Source organism: Zosterops lateralis (assembly GCF_965231275.1).
Source record: "Zosterops lateralis genome assembly, chromosome: 29".
Classification (NCBI taxonomy): domain Eukaryota; kingdom Metazoa; phylum Chordata; class Aves; order Passeriformes; family Zosteropidae; genus Zosterops; species Zosterops lateralis.
In genome coordinates this window covers 738,270-751,345 of record NC_139789.1, presented here as the reverse complement: position 1 = coordinate 751,345, position 13,076 = coordinate 738,270, and the positions used below count along the sequence as shown (strand labels likewise).

General features: G+C 59.3%; 2 protein-coding genes across 2 annotated transcripts; both read right to left on the bottom strand.

Moving 5' to 3' along the window:
- Nucleotides 1-1,506: 1,506 nt before the first annotated feature.
- Nucleotides 1,507-3,724, bottom strand: RAX2 (retina and anterior neural fold homeobox 2; the record flags this gene model as incomplete). Its single annotated transcript, XM_083880105.1, has 2 exons — nucleotides 1,507-1,950; nucleotides 3,482-3,724. 2 exons carry the CDS (start codon nucleotides 3,722-3,724, stop codon nucleotides 1,507-1,509), a joined length of 687 nt encoding a protein of 228 aa, XP_083736231.1.
- A 7,609-nt stretch (nucleotides 3,725-11,333) lies between these two features.
- On the bottom strand, nucleotides 11,334-12,708 carry LOC310920235 (complexin-3-like; the record flags this gene model as incomplete). The annotated part of the gene is made up of 3 exons (XM_083880078.1): nucleotides 11,334-11,549; nucleotides 11,860-11,947; nucleotides 12,554-12,708. The coding sequence occupies 3 exons, from the start codon at nucleotides 12,706-12,708 to the stop codon at nucleotides 11,334-11,336; spliced, it is 459 nt and encodes a 152-aa protein (XP_083736204.1).
- Nucleotides 12,709-13,076: the final 368 nt, after the last annotated feature.

Genomic DNA, 13,076 nt, shown 5'->3' with positions numbered 1-13,076 from the left:
GACGGGGGGGGCGCTGCAGGCGGGGCCGATGGCACTGAGCGGGATCTGGGCTGGGGGGACGCGGTGGGGATGGTGCTGCCACAGCATAGCCCCGGCTGGGGGCTGTTGTGAGGTCTGGAGCGGGAAGATTTTCTGGGGAAACATTTTGCTGGTGAGAGGGTTTTCCCTCGTCTGGCTACTCCAGGGACTGGGGCATCCCAGGAACCTAGGACACCTCAGGGGCCCGGGGCACCTGCTCATCCAGGAATAAACCCCCTGTCTGTTCCAGCTGTGCTTAGGCACCTTAAAGCCACTGTGAACTCAGCTGTGTGCTGGGGCCATGCTGGCCTTTGCCATCAGTGAGGGTGCCAGTGGCACTGGCTGTGCCCCGAGCTCCAGCAGGTGGACAGATGGGGTCCCCCAGAACTGCAAAGCCACTCTGGGGACTCCTGAGGACACAGCACCTTGTCACCACCACTCAGCTTCCACCTGGCAGGAGACACCGGCAAGTGGTAAGCCAGGTGTAGGTGTGTCCCAACAACCCTGTTGTGGCGACTCCAGGGCTCACAGCCAGCCCTCTCCTTTCACCAGCCCTGGCCAGGGGCCTCAGGGCTCCCCCACTGCTACCCATCCTCCCACCAGCACAATTCTGGCAGCCCCTCTGCCACTAGCACCTCTGGGAGTGTTGGTGTGGGGGCAGTGGGTACAGGCCCCAAGGGACAGTCAAGCAGGGAACCTGCGACAAGTTATTGAGGCCACAGTATAGAACAAGCTGGTCCCAGCTGGGGCTGGATCAGGTCACCTGTGCCTGCACCTGGCTTAGCCCTGCACACAGCATCCCGAGGGAGAGCAGGGCAGGAGGGTGTGCAGGGATGATTGCCCCCATGCTCACACAGAAAGCTCATTTCTGACAGAGGCTTGGCAGCCACAGACTGCCAAGGAGGGCACCCCATGACTGAGGCCCTGGCAGCGCCTGACTCCAGCATGAGGCAGCTGTCCAGCATATCTCTTTACTCACAATACACTCGTGCTCTCAGCACTGGCACATCTCCCGGCACAACCGGCAGTGTGCCCCGACACAGCTAAAACATCCCCCCAAGTACTCCCTACAAAACTAGAGCTTTCTGTTCAGTTTTGTTTAAATCTGCAGCATTAAAAAAAAAAATAAAGTAATGGAAAGGGGAGGGAGTGTGGAGAAAGGAGGTGTCCAGCTGGGGTGTGGTGGATGGCCCAGTGGCACAGCAGGATGCCTGAGCTTCAGCCAGGTCATCAGCTGATCTTGGTGCCTCAGAGAGGCAAAGGGGCTCTCCTGGAGAGCTTCCCCCCAGCCATGGGGTCATGCCAGCACCCCGACTTGCTCCCCTGACACCACCAGTGCTGGGTCAGTGTAGGGGAGACGCAGCCTGGCATCCCTGCCCATTGCCAGCTTAGGTCCTGATGAGCACCCACTGTCCTCTCACCTGCCGCAGGACAGAGCCAGCACCGGGGGCAGCAGCGGCAGCCGGGGAGCTCAGAGGGGAGTGTTCATCAAATGGGCTGCCAGGTCTTGTCAATGGTCTGAATGTGCTCCTTGGCTTTCATGCGGAGCGAGGCAATGCTGGAGCTCCTCTGGTCCACCTCCTCCAGCGGGTACTTGTCCACAAAGGGAGTGCTGCACTGGTAGGGCGCGGGGGCCATGGGCTGCATGCCCTGCGCCATTGGCGGTGGGGTGTTGAGGAAGGAGTGCCCAGCGTAGGGGGGCTGAAGGGCCTGGGGCGCTCCCATGAAGCCAGGGATGCTGTGGACCGTGGTGGCACTGGAGATGGGGGACGTCAGCCATGGGTCGAGTGGGAGGGAGTTGCTCATGGGCCCTACGTTGGGGGTCATGGGGGGCCGGTTGAAGGAGAGCACGGGGGTATCATGGAGCTTCATGGAACTGGCCTCCATCTTTTCCTGCCTTCTCCACTTGGCTCGTCGGTTCTGGAACCAGACCTGCAAAGTGAGAGCCAAGATGAGTTCACTGTGCCCAACTGGACCCTTGCAGTATATACCACTGCCACACTGGGAGATGGAAGGAGCTGTGCAGTGCCCCATGCAGAGTGTCCCATGCAGGGTGCCCCATGTCTCTGCCCCAGGCGGAGTGCCCCGTTCTGCAGTATTCCATGTGGAGTGCCCCACAGAGAGTGCTTGAGATGGCGGTGTCCCATAGGAGGTACCTCATCCCACGAAGGCTGTCATACAGGGCTCCAGCACCTCTGTCAGACCTCTCCCACAAGCCCTAGAGACCTAGGACTTCTCCAAGGTGTAGAAAGTGAGAGATGTAAGCACACAGCCCCTTCTGCTCCATGGGAACATGCACCCAGGCCCTGCAGACTCCCGGCAGTCTATAGGACAATGTTATCCGACCTCCCCAGCCCCTCAATTGCAGTTTTTATAAGTTAAACAGCCGCAGTTGTGCCAAAACCCAGCAGGAATGACAGGGACTAATGACCCAAATCCAGCAGTGATGTCTGGCCCCATGGGAACTGCTCATTAAAGTGCTGGTCCCTGTGCCCCCAGAGCAGCACAGGGCACAGGGGTCTGCTGCAGGAGGCAAAGAGGAGGAAAGATGAATGGCTGGGTGGGAAAGGGGAGGGTTCCATGGGCTGCTCACGGCTGTTGGTGGACACTGGGCTGCACTGGTGCAAACTGCATGTCCAGAGAAGGGAACGGAGCTGGGGAAAGGGCTGGAGCACAAACTGGATGAGGAGCAGCTGAGGAAGCCGGGGGAGCTCAGCCTGCAGAAAAGAGAGCCTCAGGGAGATCTTCTGACTCTCTACAACTCTCTGACAGGATGGTGGAGCCAGGTGGAGGTCAGGCTCTGCTCCCAGGGAGCAAGGGACAGGACAGGAGGAAACTGCCTCAAGCTGTGCCAGGGGAGGGTTAGGTTGGAGAGTAGTGGAAACTTCTTCCCTATGGCAGTCATGGAGTCCTCATTCCTGGTGGGACTTGCAAGATGTGTCAATGTGGCACTTAGGGACATGGATTGGTGGTGGCCTTAGCAGTGCTCAGGGAGGAGTTGGACTCAATGGTCTCAAAGCACTTTTCCAACCTGAATGATTCTGTGATTCTATGAAATCAGTTGTTGCTCAGAGAGCTCAGCAGAGATGTCTTTATGGTTTGGACCTGTACAAAAAAAGGTGCATTGTCTTGACTGAGGCTGAGGCCTGGGGAATTCAGTTCATTTGTTTGAGGGTTACTGCTTTGGTTCGCAGTGGGTTTGTTACTTCAGCTCCTTGACCCTTTCTCCCTCCCTGATCTCACCCCATCAGTCTAGGCATGGTGGGGAGAAGTCTCATAGGACCCCAGGCTCTTCCCAGGCTCTGCAGAGATGCTACTCCCATCTCGAGCAATGGGGAAACTGAGGCAGAGAGAGGGGCATTGGGACTAGAGCTGACAGCTGAGCAGAGCTCTCCAGCACCTTGAGGTCCCTCTGATACTGCTCAGGGACAGATCCAGGGTGCTGGGGTGCTGCCTTCCCTACCTGCACGCGGACCTCTGGCAGGTTGACCTTCATGGCCAGCTCCTCACGGCTGTACACATCAGGGTAGTGGGACTTCTCAAAGGCACGCTCCAGCTCGTGCAGCTGGTACGTGGTGAAAGTGGTGCGGTTCCGCCGGTGCTTCTTCTTAGGCTGCTCCTCCTCAGCAGCGGCTGGTGGGGCGTCCTCACCATCCCCTGGCTTCCGCAGCTCACCCAGGTCTCCCTCGCACTTATTCAGGAACATGGTGGCACCTTCAGGGGCACCGCAGAGTTAGAGGGGTGTGGGGGCTTTGGATGCCGCATATGTCCCCAGTCCAGGGATGGATGGACAAGTAAACGGAGGGATGGCAAGATAGGGTTGGCCCTAGGAACAGGTTATGCAAAGGCATAATCCTCTCTGCCACAGCAGAGGATCCCAGGGCTGTGGTGTCTTGGGGGCTGATTCACAGTCCTAGGGGCTGACCCAGGGTCCTGGGGACTGACCCAGAATCCAAGAGAAGCCTCACATTTGGCTCTGCTGTCCAGTGCCACTGGGCCAATGAACCCACTGGTGCTAAAAGTCAGATTTCCTCTAAAATGGAGGATTTTATGAGAGTGCCATCACAGAGAACCAACCTGATCTCTCTCAGCCCTGGCCTAGAGGGGACCAAGCCTGGGTTAATTCCCTCCCTCCTCCCCAGCTCCTCTTGTCCAGCCTCTTCCATGGTGAAGGCTGCCCCTAGAATGCTGGATGGCCCAGTGTCAGTCCCCAGGCTGGGTGGGAGTGACCCAGCACTGTCCCCCAGCTAATAGCCGTTTTGGTGATGCTTATAAGCATTTTCAACCCTCGCAATGTTTCATCTTTAAGCTTTTTATCTGGCATCTGAAATCTTCCTGCAGTATTTGCAGGGGATTAAGGGTCTCCTTCCATCGTGAGGATGTCAGCAGACATGGAAATGGGGCAGAAAACCATAATCCTGGGGCAAGGGGAAGGCACAGCATTGCCCAGACCCACCAGCAAAGACTCACCTAATGCCTCAAGGGGAGTGGGGAGAGAAAAGGAGAGTGGGTTCATGCTGAGAGGGGATAAATGGAGGACCTAGAGGGCAGCAGACAGGGGGCAGGTGTCGAGTGTTGCCCAGGCTGGGCACACAGGGGTGTCTGTGTGGGTGTGCTGTGTGCGCAGTGGGGGTGTGCACAGCGGGCCTGCGGCAGCTGCATCTATGCCTGTTCCTGGGCAGGGCCCCAGGAGTGCTCCCAGTGAGACATGGGTATGTGGAGGGAATGTGTAGTGGGCTGAGCATGCAGTGGAAGGTGTGCAGCATGTGCATGGTGCGGATGTGTATGTGCAGGGATGGGGGTGTGTGAGGTGGTTTGTGCCACATGGGAGCAGTGCTAGGGTGCAGTGCCTGTGTGCCATGCATACAGCACACATCGTGCAGTGTCTGCACTACTGCACGCAGGGCACAGTGTGTGTGCACAGCGCTTGTGCAGGGTGTGCACAGCACCGTGGGTGTGCACAGCACTGTGGGTGTGCAGGGTGCACAGTGTGTGTGCGGCACACACAGCCTGTGGGCACAGGAACTGTGGGCACCCAGTGTGTGTGCAGTGTATGCAGTGCGTGCAGTGCACATGGCACATGCAGCTGAGGCACATGCAGAGCCTGTGCCACCCACCATGCAGTGCAGCACATGCAGTGTGTGCATGTTTGTGGCAATGTGCAGTACCTGTTCAGTGCCTGTGCAGCATGTGCTGTGTCTGTGTGCAGTGCACCCAACACAAGCAGCATGTGCCTGCTGCTGCTGTGATGTGCTCAGAGTTTGTGCTGTGGGTTTGTGGTGTGGGTAGTGTGCCCAGTGCATGCCCAGGGGCTGTGTGTGTAGCATGTGCAGCATGTGCAGTGTGTGTTGCACACCCAGTGGGTGCTGTAATCACAGAGGGGCTGTGCACATGCAGTGCTGTGTGTGCAGGGACTGCAGCATGGTGTGTGTGCCTTCAGGAGCTGCAAGCCCCCCTGATGCGCCACAGCCCCTTGCAGGGTGTCAGGAGCCTGAGGGGCTCTAGGTCCAGCCCGGCAGTCTCAGGGTGCCTAAGGGGAGCCCCAAGTCAGGGCAGCAGTGTTGTTGCCCCAAGGCAGCAGTGGGGTGGGGGCTGGGGGGAGCAGGAGCCATGTGTTCACTGTGTGAGTATCACAGTGTGTTCTGGGGTAGGGGACACAAGGAGGGGATGGGGTCCCCCACTGCCGTCCTGCTCTCACTTACCTGCTTCTCATTTGCACAGCTCCACACCTGCAAGGAGAGGAGAGAGGGGCCCTGAGCACTTAGAGCATCCTCCTGGGGCATGGACCCCACAAGGGACCCAGCACCCCATCAAGATCTCCATCTGCCCTGCCCAGCCATGTCCCACAGTCCCATGGAGCAAAGTGGAGCAAAGAGGGGGAGCCAGAGCTGAGGAGGGAGCTGGAAGGAGCTGGGGCAATGGGAATGGGTGAGATGGACACTGGCGGGGGGGGGGAATAAGTGAGAGGGGCTGGAGGGGCTGGGGATAAGATGGGGCAAGTGGGAGAAGAAGTGGGGCAATGGTGGGGGGACAGGGGTAAGATGCAGAGATGGAGCCCCATGGTTCACCCCCTGACCCCATCAGAAAGCAAAGGAGGCAAAAATTCCTCAGGGAGCAGCAAACTCTGACCTGGGAGCACAGATGAGCCAAGAACAGCAAAATACCAGAGCAGCAGTGACCCAGCAGCAGGACGGCAGCACCGGACCCAACGGGATGGGAGCAAGGGAAGGACTCCTACCCCAGTCTGCTCAGCTGGGCCAGGGGGGCACAGATGTCCCTGACTGGGGAAGGGGGGGAGCATTACAGATCAGGCTGGGCGGACATTAGCACCAAACAACCACCCCATATTCCCCATCCTTCAGGGACTGGCCTCAGGATTCTCAAGCCTTTGCCACCAGTGTTAGCGGAATCCTGCCTGGAAACAGGCCACTCTGAGCTGAGGGTGGGGGAACTGCTAAAGTCTGGCTCCTTAAGGACATCTTCCTGCAGCCACTGTCATGCTAGCAGCAAATTTTGGGTTTAAGTCCTTATGCTGCAAACCTGTGCTGGGAACCCAATACCTCAGGAGAGCTCTTTCCCCCCTCTCCCTGATGCCTCAGCCCATGGTTTTCCTGTGGGGGCTGCTAGCTGGGGAGAGGGGACAGCTGCTGATAAAGACACCCACAAAAGCACCAGAAACAACATTCAATCCTCGTCAAAGTGGGTAAAAAAACCTTACTTCCTGAGTACTGCAAAGCAGCAGAAGATCAGTGAGGACAAATGGCCTCCCCTGGTAGCAGGATGTTCAAGAGACAGTCCAGGGAAAGCCCCAGCTTCCACTGGGACCCCATTCTTTGCCTTTGGAAGCCCATCTGGGTGCCAGAATTTGGCTCCCTGGGCTCAAGCTGCCTGGGACAGGTGGTAGGAGCATGGGTGGCTCCTGCCCTTGGCTCTTTGTGATTCAGGGCGAGTGACACTGGCCAGCGCCCGCACCCGCTCCTGAGTCCCCAGGGAATGGTGCCAGCCCTGTCCCCAATACCAACCCCAGGCACATCCTGGGGACACCTACTCCCTTTCTCAGCATCTTCCCTCGGCGCTTTGTCCCGAATTGGAAAAAAACGGCGTTACCTGCTGGGCCCAACTCGGCTTTTCCAGGAGTATTTAACTTTGCTGGTCCCTCCCGGGAACCAAACAAGCGGCTCAACCTCACCAATCTCGCAGCTTTGGCAGCCAAAGTTGCCTCTAGTCTTCTTATTTGTCACAGAACCGCTGTGCTAAGGCTCGGGAGAATCTTTATTTAGTGTTGCAGATGTCACCAAGGCACCGCAGATTGGAAATGAGTCCAAAGGATTAAGACGAGGTTATTAATTGGAGGCCTTCCCCTTTAAGAATGATTGACAGTTACTTTCTGGACAAGTAATTGCTCTAAATGTCCCCCCAGCACGGGTCCGGGGGGGGGGGGCAGCGGCGGACAAAGCCCCGAACTGCCTTCCCCACTCAGATTGTCTCCCCACAAAGGCGTCCTGCTGGAGTTTGCCGTGTAATCCCCTCATTACAGGCAAGGAGAAAGAATTAGAAACAGAGGGAGCGAAGAAGAAAGGACGGAGGGGGAGGGGGCAGGATTTCCTTGGGCTGTGGAGGCTCTACCACAGGGATGGGGTCCGGGGCAGATGCCTCAAGCCTCAGTGGGATGGGGATGCTGCAGTGATGGGTGTTGTTCCCTCCTGGATAAAGATGGCGAGCCTGGGGGTAGCCCTGTGACAGTGTGGGTGGCCCTGTGGCTCCCAGTGATGCTGCCTGCAGAGCCCTGCCCATGTGGAGAGTAGAGATGGGGACAGGTGTAAGGACAGGGATGGGGACCAGCCGTGAAGTCCAGCTGTAAGGACCCAGGATGCAGACACAGTCTGGGGACCTGCTCTGGGGTCTGGCTGTAGGCCCAGGTGTAGGGACCAGCTATAGAAACCAGCCCCCTTAAACAACCTTGGGGACATGTGATGAAGACCAGGCAGGGAACACTCATGGGGTCCAGAGCAGGGGACCAGGCAGGAGGGCCAAGTGTGGGAAGCAGCCATGGGGCAATGCCTATAGGACCAGGTGTGGGGATGAGTCACGGACATGGGACTGAGCACAGGGGCCAGGCATGGGAACACTCTCTGGGGACCAGCTGTGGGATCCAGCCAAGGGGGCAATCTCTGGGGGGTGCCCATTAGGCTCTGGCCTAATGGAGCATGGGACAAAGGCAGCCAGGCTGAGGGGCAGGACTACCATCCTTCTCTTCTCCACTCCCACTGCTGCCCTGGGCCCCAAAGAATGATGGAAACATCATGGTGGGGGTCCTGGGCCGTGCTAGGGGATATGCTTGGTGCTGCCCAGAGTCCCCATCATGTGGAGTGGATTTTGCCCTTTTCTTTCTTTGCTCACTTTTACTTTCTCCCAAAACCATCTTCCTCCCACTTGCAACTGCCACCACCCCCGGACCTGTCTAGGCTTCCTCCCACTCCCTTCCCCTCCTTGCCATACTTCCTCTTTTGGGTGGCAAATGTCACTGCAGGCATTTTGGACCCCGGCACCCTGTGTCAGGTGGCTGCTGGCCCCTGAGTGAGTCTGTGTCCTCCTTGCCAGAGCTGCTGTTGGTGAGACCCTGCAAACCCTCTGCGTCATGGTGTGGGCCCCAAGGCCATCCCGTTGTCCCCCACTGGAGTTGTGAGGCTTGTCTGCCCTGTCTCAGACCTCTCTGGGGACAGTGTGATGTTGTTTTGGGGATGGCATGCCACCACCCAGGAGACAGTGTCCCACCACCCCAGGGACAGGCTGGCAGTGCCCTGGGGACAGCAAGACCACACACCAGGGATGGCATGACATGTACAGGTGGGCCATGCAGCCCCTGGGGATGGGGTGATACCCCCATGCCATGCAGCCTGCAGGGGAGAGCAGGGAAGTGCTGCCTGTGGAGGTACTGGGGACATCCCCAAGGCAGGGGCAATCTGTGGGGACAGGGCTGCAAACTGGCACCCCACTCGTCCAGATGCACATGCTGGCCACTTGTGACGAGTGCAGGAGCAGTGTACCCCACACTGACGGTCTTCAGCAGGTTTCCCCAGGGTGCCCCACTGGCCCGGGGGTGCAGGGAGGTCCCCAGGGTGCCGGTTTGGGGGTGGGGGACTGGCCAGCTGCCCGGCACCGGCGCTGTGTGTGCCGCGCCGGCCCCGCGGCTGCCGCAAGGTGTTGCCTCGCCCGGGGGAAGGCAGCAGGCTGATTTGCCAAATGATTATAATTGCCTTTTAGGAGCAGATAGCAAATTGATTTGCTTCCTTGTCCAAGGCCCGTAATCGCTTCATCACTTTAAAATATTAATGCTATACTTCTTTGCTAGTTTCCCAATTACCCTAATTGAAGGCAAATTGGTTAAGAAGGTGCAATGCAGAGTATCAGGGGGTTTAGTTCACTCAAATGACAGTTTTAAACCTCCCTAATCCTATTAGCGCGCAAAGCTGCTAACGCTTAGAGACGCTGCGTCAGCTTACCGGGGTGGTGGGGCCGGAGGCGGGGGTCGGACCGGGGGACGGCCGGGGGCCGCCGGCCTCACGTGACCAGCTCGGCCGGGGATTTATCACTTTTTTAGTTCATTAAGAGGCCTTGGGCAGGCGGGGAGGCAGCAGGGGTGACCCAAAAGGGTGCTGAGCGGGAGGCAGGTGGCAGCATGGGGAGGGCGGGGGGGGGGGGGGGGGGGGGGGGGGCAGGACGATTAGCCAAGCAGACCTGGCGGAGGGTCCTGACCCGAATCCCAGCTGGTGCTGGGAGTCCCCATGCAGCCCCACTGGGAACACTGGGAGAGGGCTGCCCGTCAGGGTAGGATGGGGTCCTGATGTGGAGCAGGGATGGAGGACTGAGGTAGTGGTGGCAGAGCTCGCTGGGGACCTCAGTGCCATCCCAGCAGCTGGCACTTGGTGGTGAGCCCAACCCCCGAGAGAGCAGCGATGTAGGGTGGGATCAGCGTTGTGCTGGGTGCCAGAGCTGCTACCACTCTGTCAGGGATCTGAGTTCCTAAGTTCTGAAGAAAAGCTGGTGAACGGGGATAGGAGTGGCAGAGACATCAGGGATGGTAAGGACAGCAGGGACAGTGGGACCACCAAACATCAGGAGGCTCCTCCGGCCCAGAGGAGACTGTCTCATGCTCCCTGGGATGCTCCAGCAGCCACTAGCCCCTGGACTGGTAGCCGGAGGAGTTCCGGGGGGAAACTGAGCATCTCGTGCATCCAGAGACCTCCTTGCTCCGTGTGCTCCAGCTCCTCAGCGGCGGCTGAGGCCGATGGCTCTGGTAACAGCGCTGAGCTCGGTGACACAGCTCCCAGCCCACCTGCACTGGATCCGGCCTCCCCCTCCCAGCCCGGGAACCGCGGCCGTGGGCTGCCCGGGCAGCCCGTCTCCGCAGCCTTTCCGGAGCAGATGGCAGCAGCGTGGGGAGGACGGAGGCGGCTCAGCGCGTCCTTCCTTTCATGCACACACAGCGTGATTGCCGGCAGCTCCGGCGGGAGGTGCCGCTGGGGCCAGCTCTGGCCGTACATTTCACACGGGTTCAGCGAGCTTAGTCCTCGGGGACAGGCGACTCAGGAAGATTAGACCTCGCAAAAATAGGCAGGTATTAGTGATCTCAGCAGCCCCCGGCCTTCCGGCGGCATTTAAGCCAGCGCTGCTGCCAAGCGCTCAGGACAGAGTCCCTGGCGGGGCAGGAGGCAGCTAGGCCCCCTGGCCCAGCCAAAGGGATGCCCCTGCTGCTCGCACTGCCAGGGGATGGTCGAGAACGGTAGTAAATGCTCCACAACCTCTCCCGGTGCTGTCCCCAAAGGATAGCCAGGGTGATCACTGGGTCCCAGTGGGGCCTGCTGCAGAAGCGGGGGATGGGCCCGTTGGCCAAGCATCCTGGGCTGGTTGGTGGCTCAGGAGACATGGGGCAGCCCGGCTCCAGCGCAGTCATCATGTCCCCTCACCAACCAGGACAGGGAATGCGTGGGTGCGGGATATGGCAGGACGACCAGAATGGTGCTAGCAAATGTTTTATTTATTGAGCCAAATGATGCACGGTACCTGGGCTGGTAAGGGGAGTAACAGTGTCTGGGACCTGCCCCATATGGGGCTCACACCAGGAGCACTACGAGAGGGATCTGACCATAACAGCTGGAGGGGACCCAGGCATTCTGCACCCCTGCACACCCTGGGAAAGCAACTGGGAATGGTTTGGGGAAGAAAACCCACGCCTAACGTGTATTGGGACCTGCACTCCAAGTAAAGGCACCCAGAGCCTCCGCATTCCGTCGCTCCCGGGGACAGGGGCTGTGCTACATCAGGGCGCACTTCTCCTTCACCTGGTCCACGCCGCCCAGCGCGCGGTCCCGCAGCGCCGGCAGCTCCACCTCCCGCAGCTTTGCCAGGAAGGCGAAGGCCCCGCCGCTGACATCCTCCTCCTCCTTCTCGCTGTGCACCATCGCTGCCAGGTCCTGCGGCAGCTCCACCACACCTCCGGCCACGTGCACCTGGGCGTCGTCCCTCTCGTCCTAAACGCGGGTGGGAGAGAGTGTCGGGTGGGGACAGACACGATGCCTACCACGGTAGAGCGGGGGATGGGGGACAGAGAACAGCCAGTCGCAGTGTGCTTCCGGGGGGATTTTAGGACTGTCCAGTGCCAGACGCGGACGCTGGATGGACAGTGGGCGGCAGATAGTCAGATGGAGACAGTGGCCGTCTGCTGCCCTCTTCAGGAATCCCTCCCATCCAGGGGAGCACAGCAGCCGTGGGCCTGGGGTTGTTCCGGGTGATGTAGGGTCAAGAGGAACCCCCCAGGTCCGCAGACAGGCTGGTTCTTACCTGGGACAGGTGGTACTTGTCCCGCAGGTGCATCCGCATCGTGGCCCGTTCTGCCTTCCTCTGTGCAAATACCTTGTCTCGCTCGATCCTGCAGCAGGTGCCACACAATCACCCCCACCTCACCGAGCCCCCCAGGACTACCCTGGCATCACCCTGGTCCAGCTATACAGAGCAGATCTAGGAAAGGAGGGGGAAGGTCTGAAGTGGGGATCTAGGAACAGGAGCCACATCCTGTCCACTGGGCTCAGCACCCAGATTCAGAGGTGCTTGATGAAGCTGCCCATTGCAGAGACTTGCTCCTCCTGCAGCCTCTCATCTCCCTGGTGCTGAGCCACTGGGTTTCCACAGCACTCAGTCCTGGGGAGGTGGGACCTTACTCCAATCCCGTGCTGACCTCCCATCCCTTGGCTCTAAGGGTGCTAGGGTGGAACCATCCTGGGGCTCTGACACCTGGGCGTTCCCCTTGATACCTGTAGTGCACAAAGGTGCCACAGCCCTGTGCCAGCCCCTCCATTGACCTCCCATGCTGTGGGCGAGACACATTGAAGGGCACCTCCTTTGCGCTGTCTCTTGCCCCAGTTGCCCTCCCTGTCCCTGTCCTGTGCCACCTTGGGGAAAGCCCACAGCAGGTGAGATCCTGATTCTGGTGTGTTGGGGGACCCTAGTGACCCGCCGAGCCCCAACAAAGCCTTACTTATCTTCCAGCAGCTGCCGCTGGTACTCATCAAACTCCTCGCGGGCCACGCTGTTGGGCAGCGCAGCTGCCTTGTCATCCTTGGAGGTCCCCTTAGGTGACTCGTCCTTGCCCCCCTGGAAGCTCTTCAGGGCAGCCGTGAAGAAGGAGGCCATGGTGGGTGGTGGTAGCAGCTCTTGCTCTGAGGTGCCCACCAGGTCCCAGTGCCTGCAAGGTCAGTGGGACCAGCCCCAGGGGCACTGTGGATCAGGTGCGGATTAAGGCATTAGGAGGGGAAGCCACAGCCAGGGTGGAAAGGCCTTCCCTTCGCTGCACCCAAGGGTGCTTGCAGGGGACAGTGGCCGTGCAGGGGGACAGCAGGTGCTGCCACATCAGAGTGATGGGGAAGTGGAAGGAATCGTCGAACTGCAGCACACACTGGGTCAGGCTGAAATACCCCCCATTACATGGGTCCCAAATTGGGGCAGCACCCATGGGGCTGGGGCAAGTTCTCAGGAGAGCTTCATGCCATGGGCACCCAGAA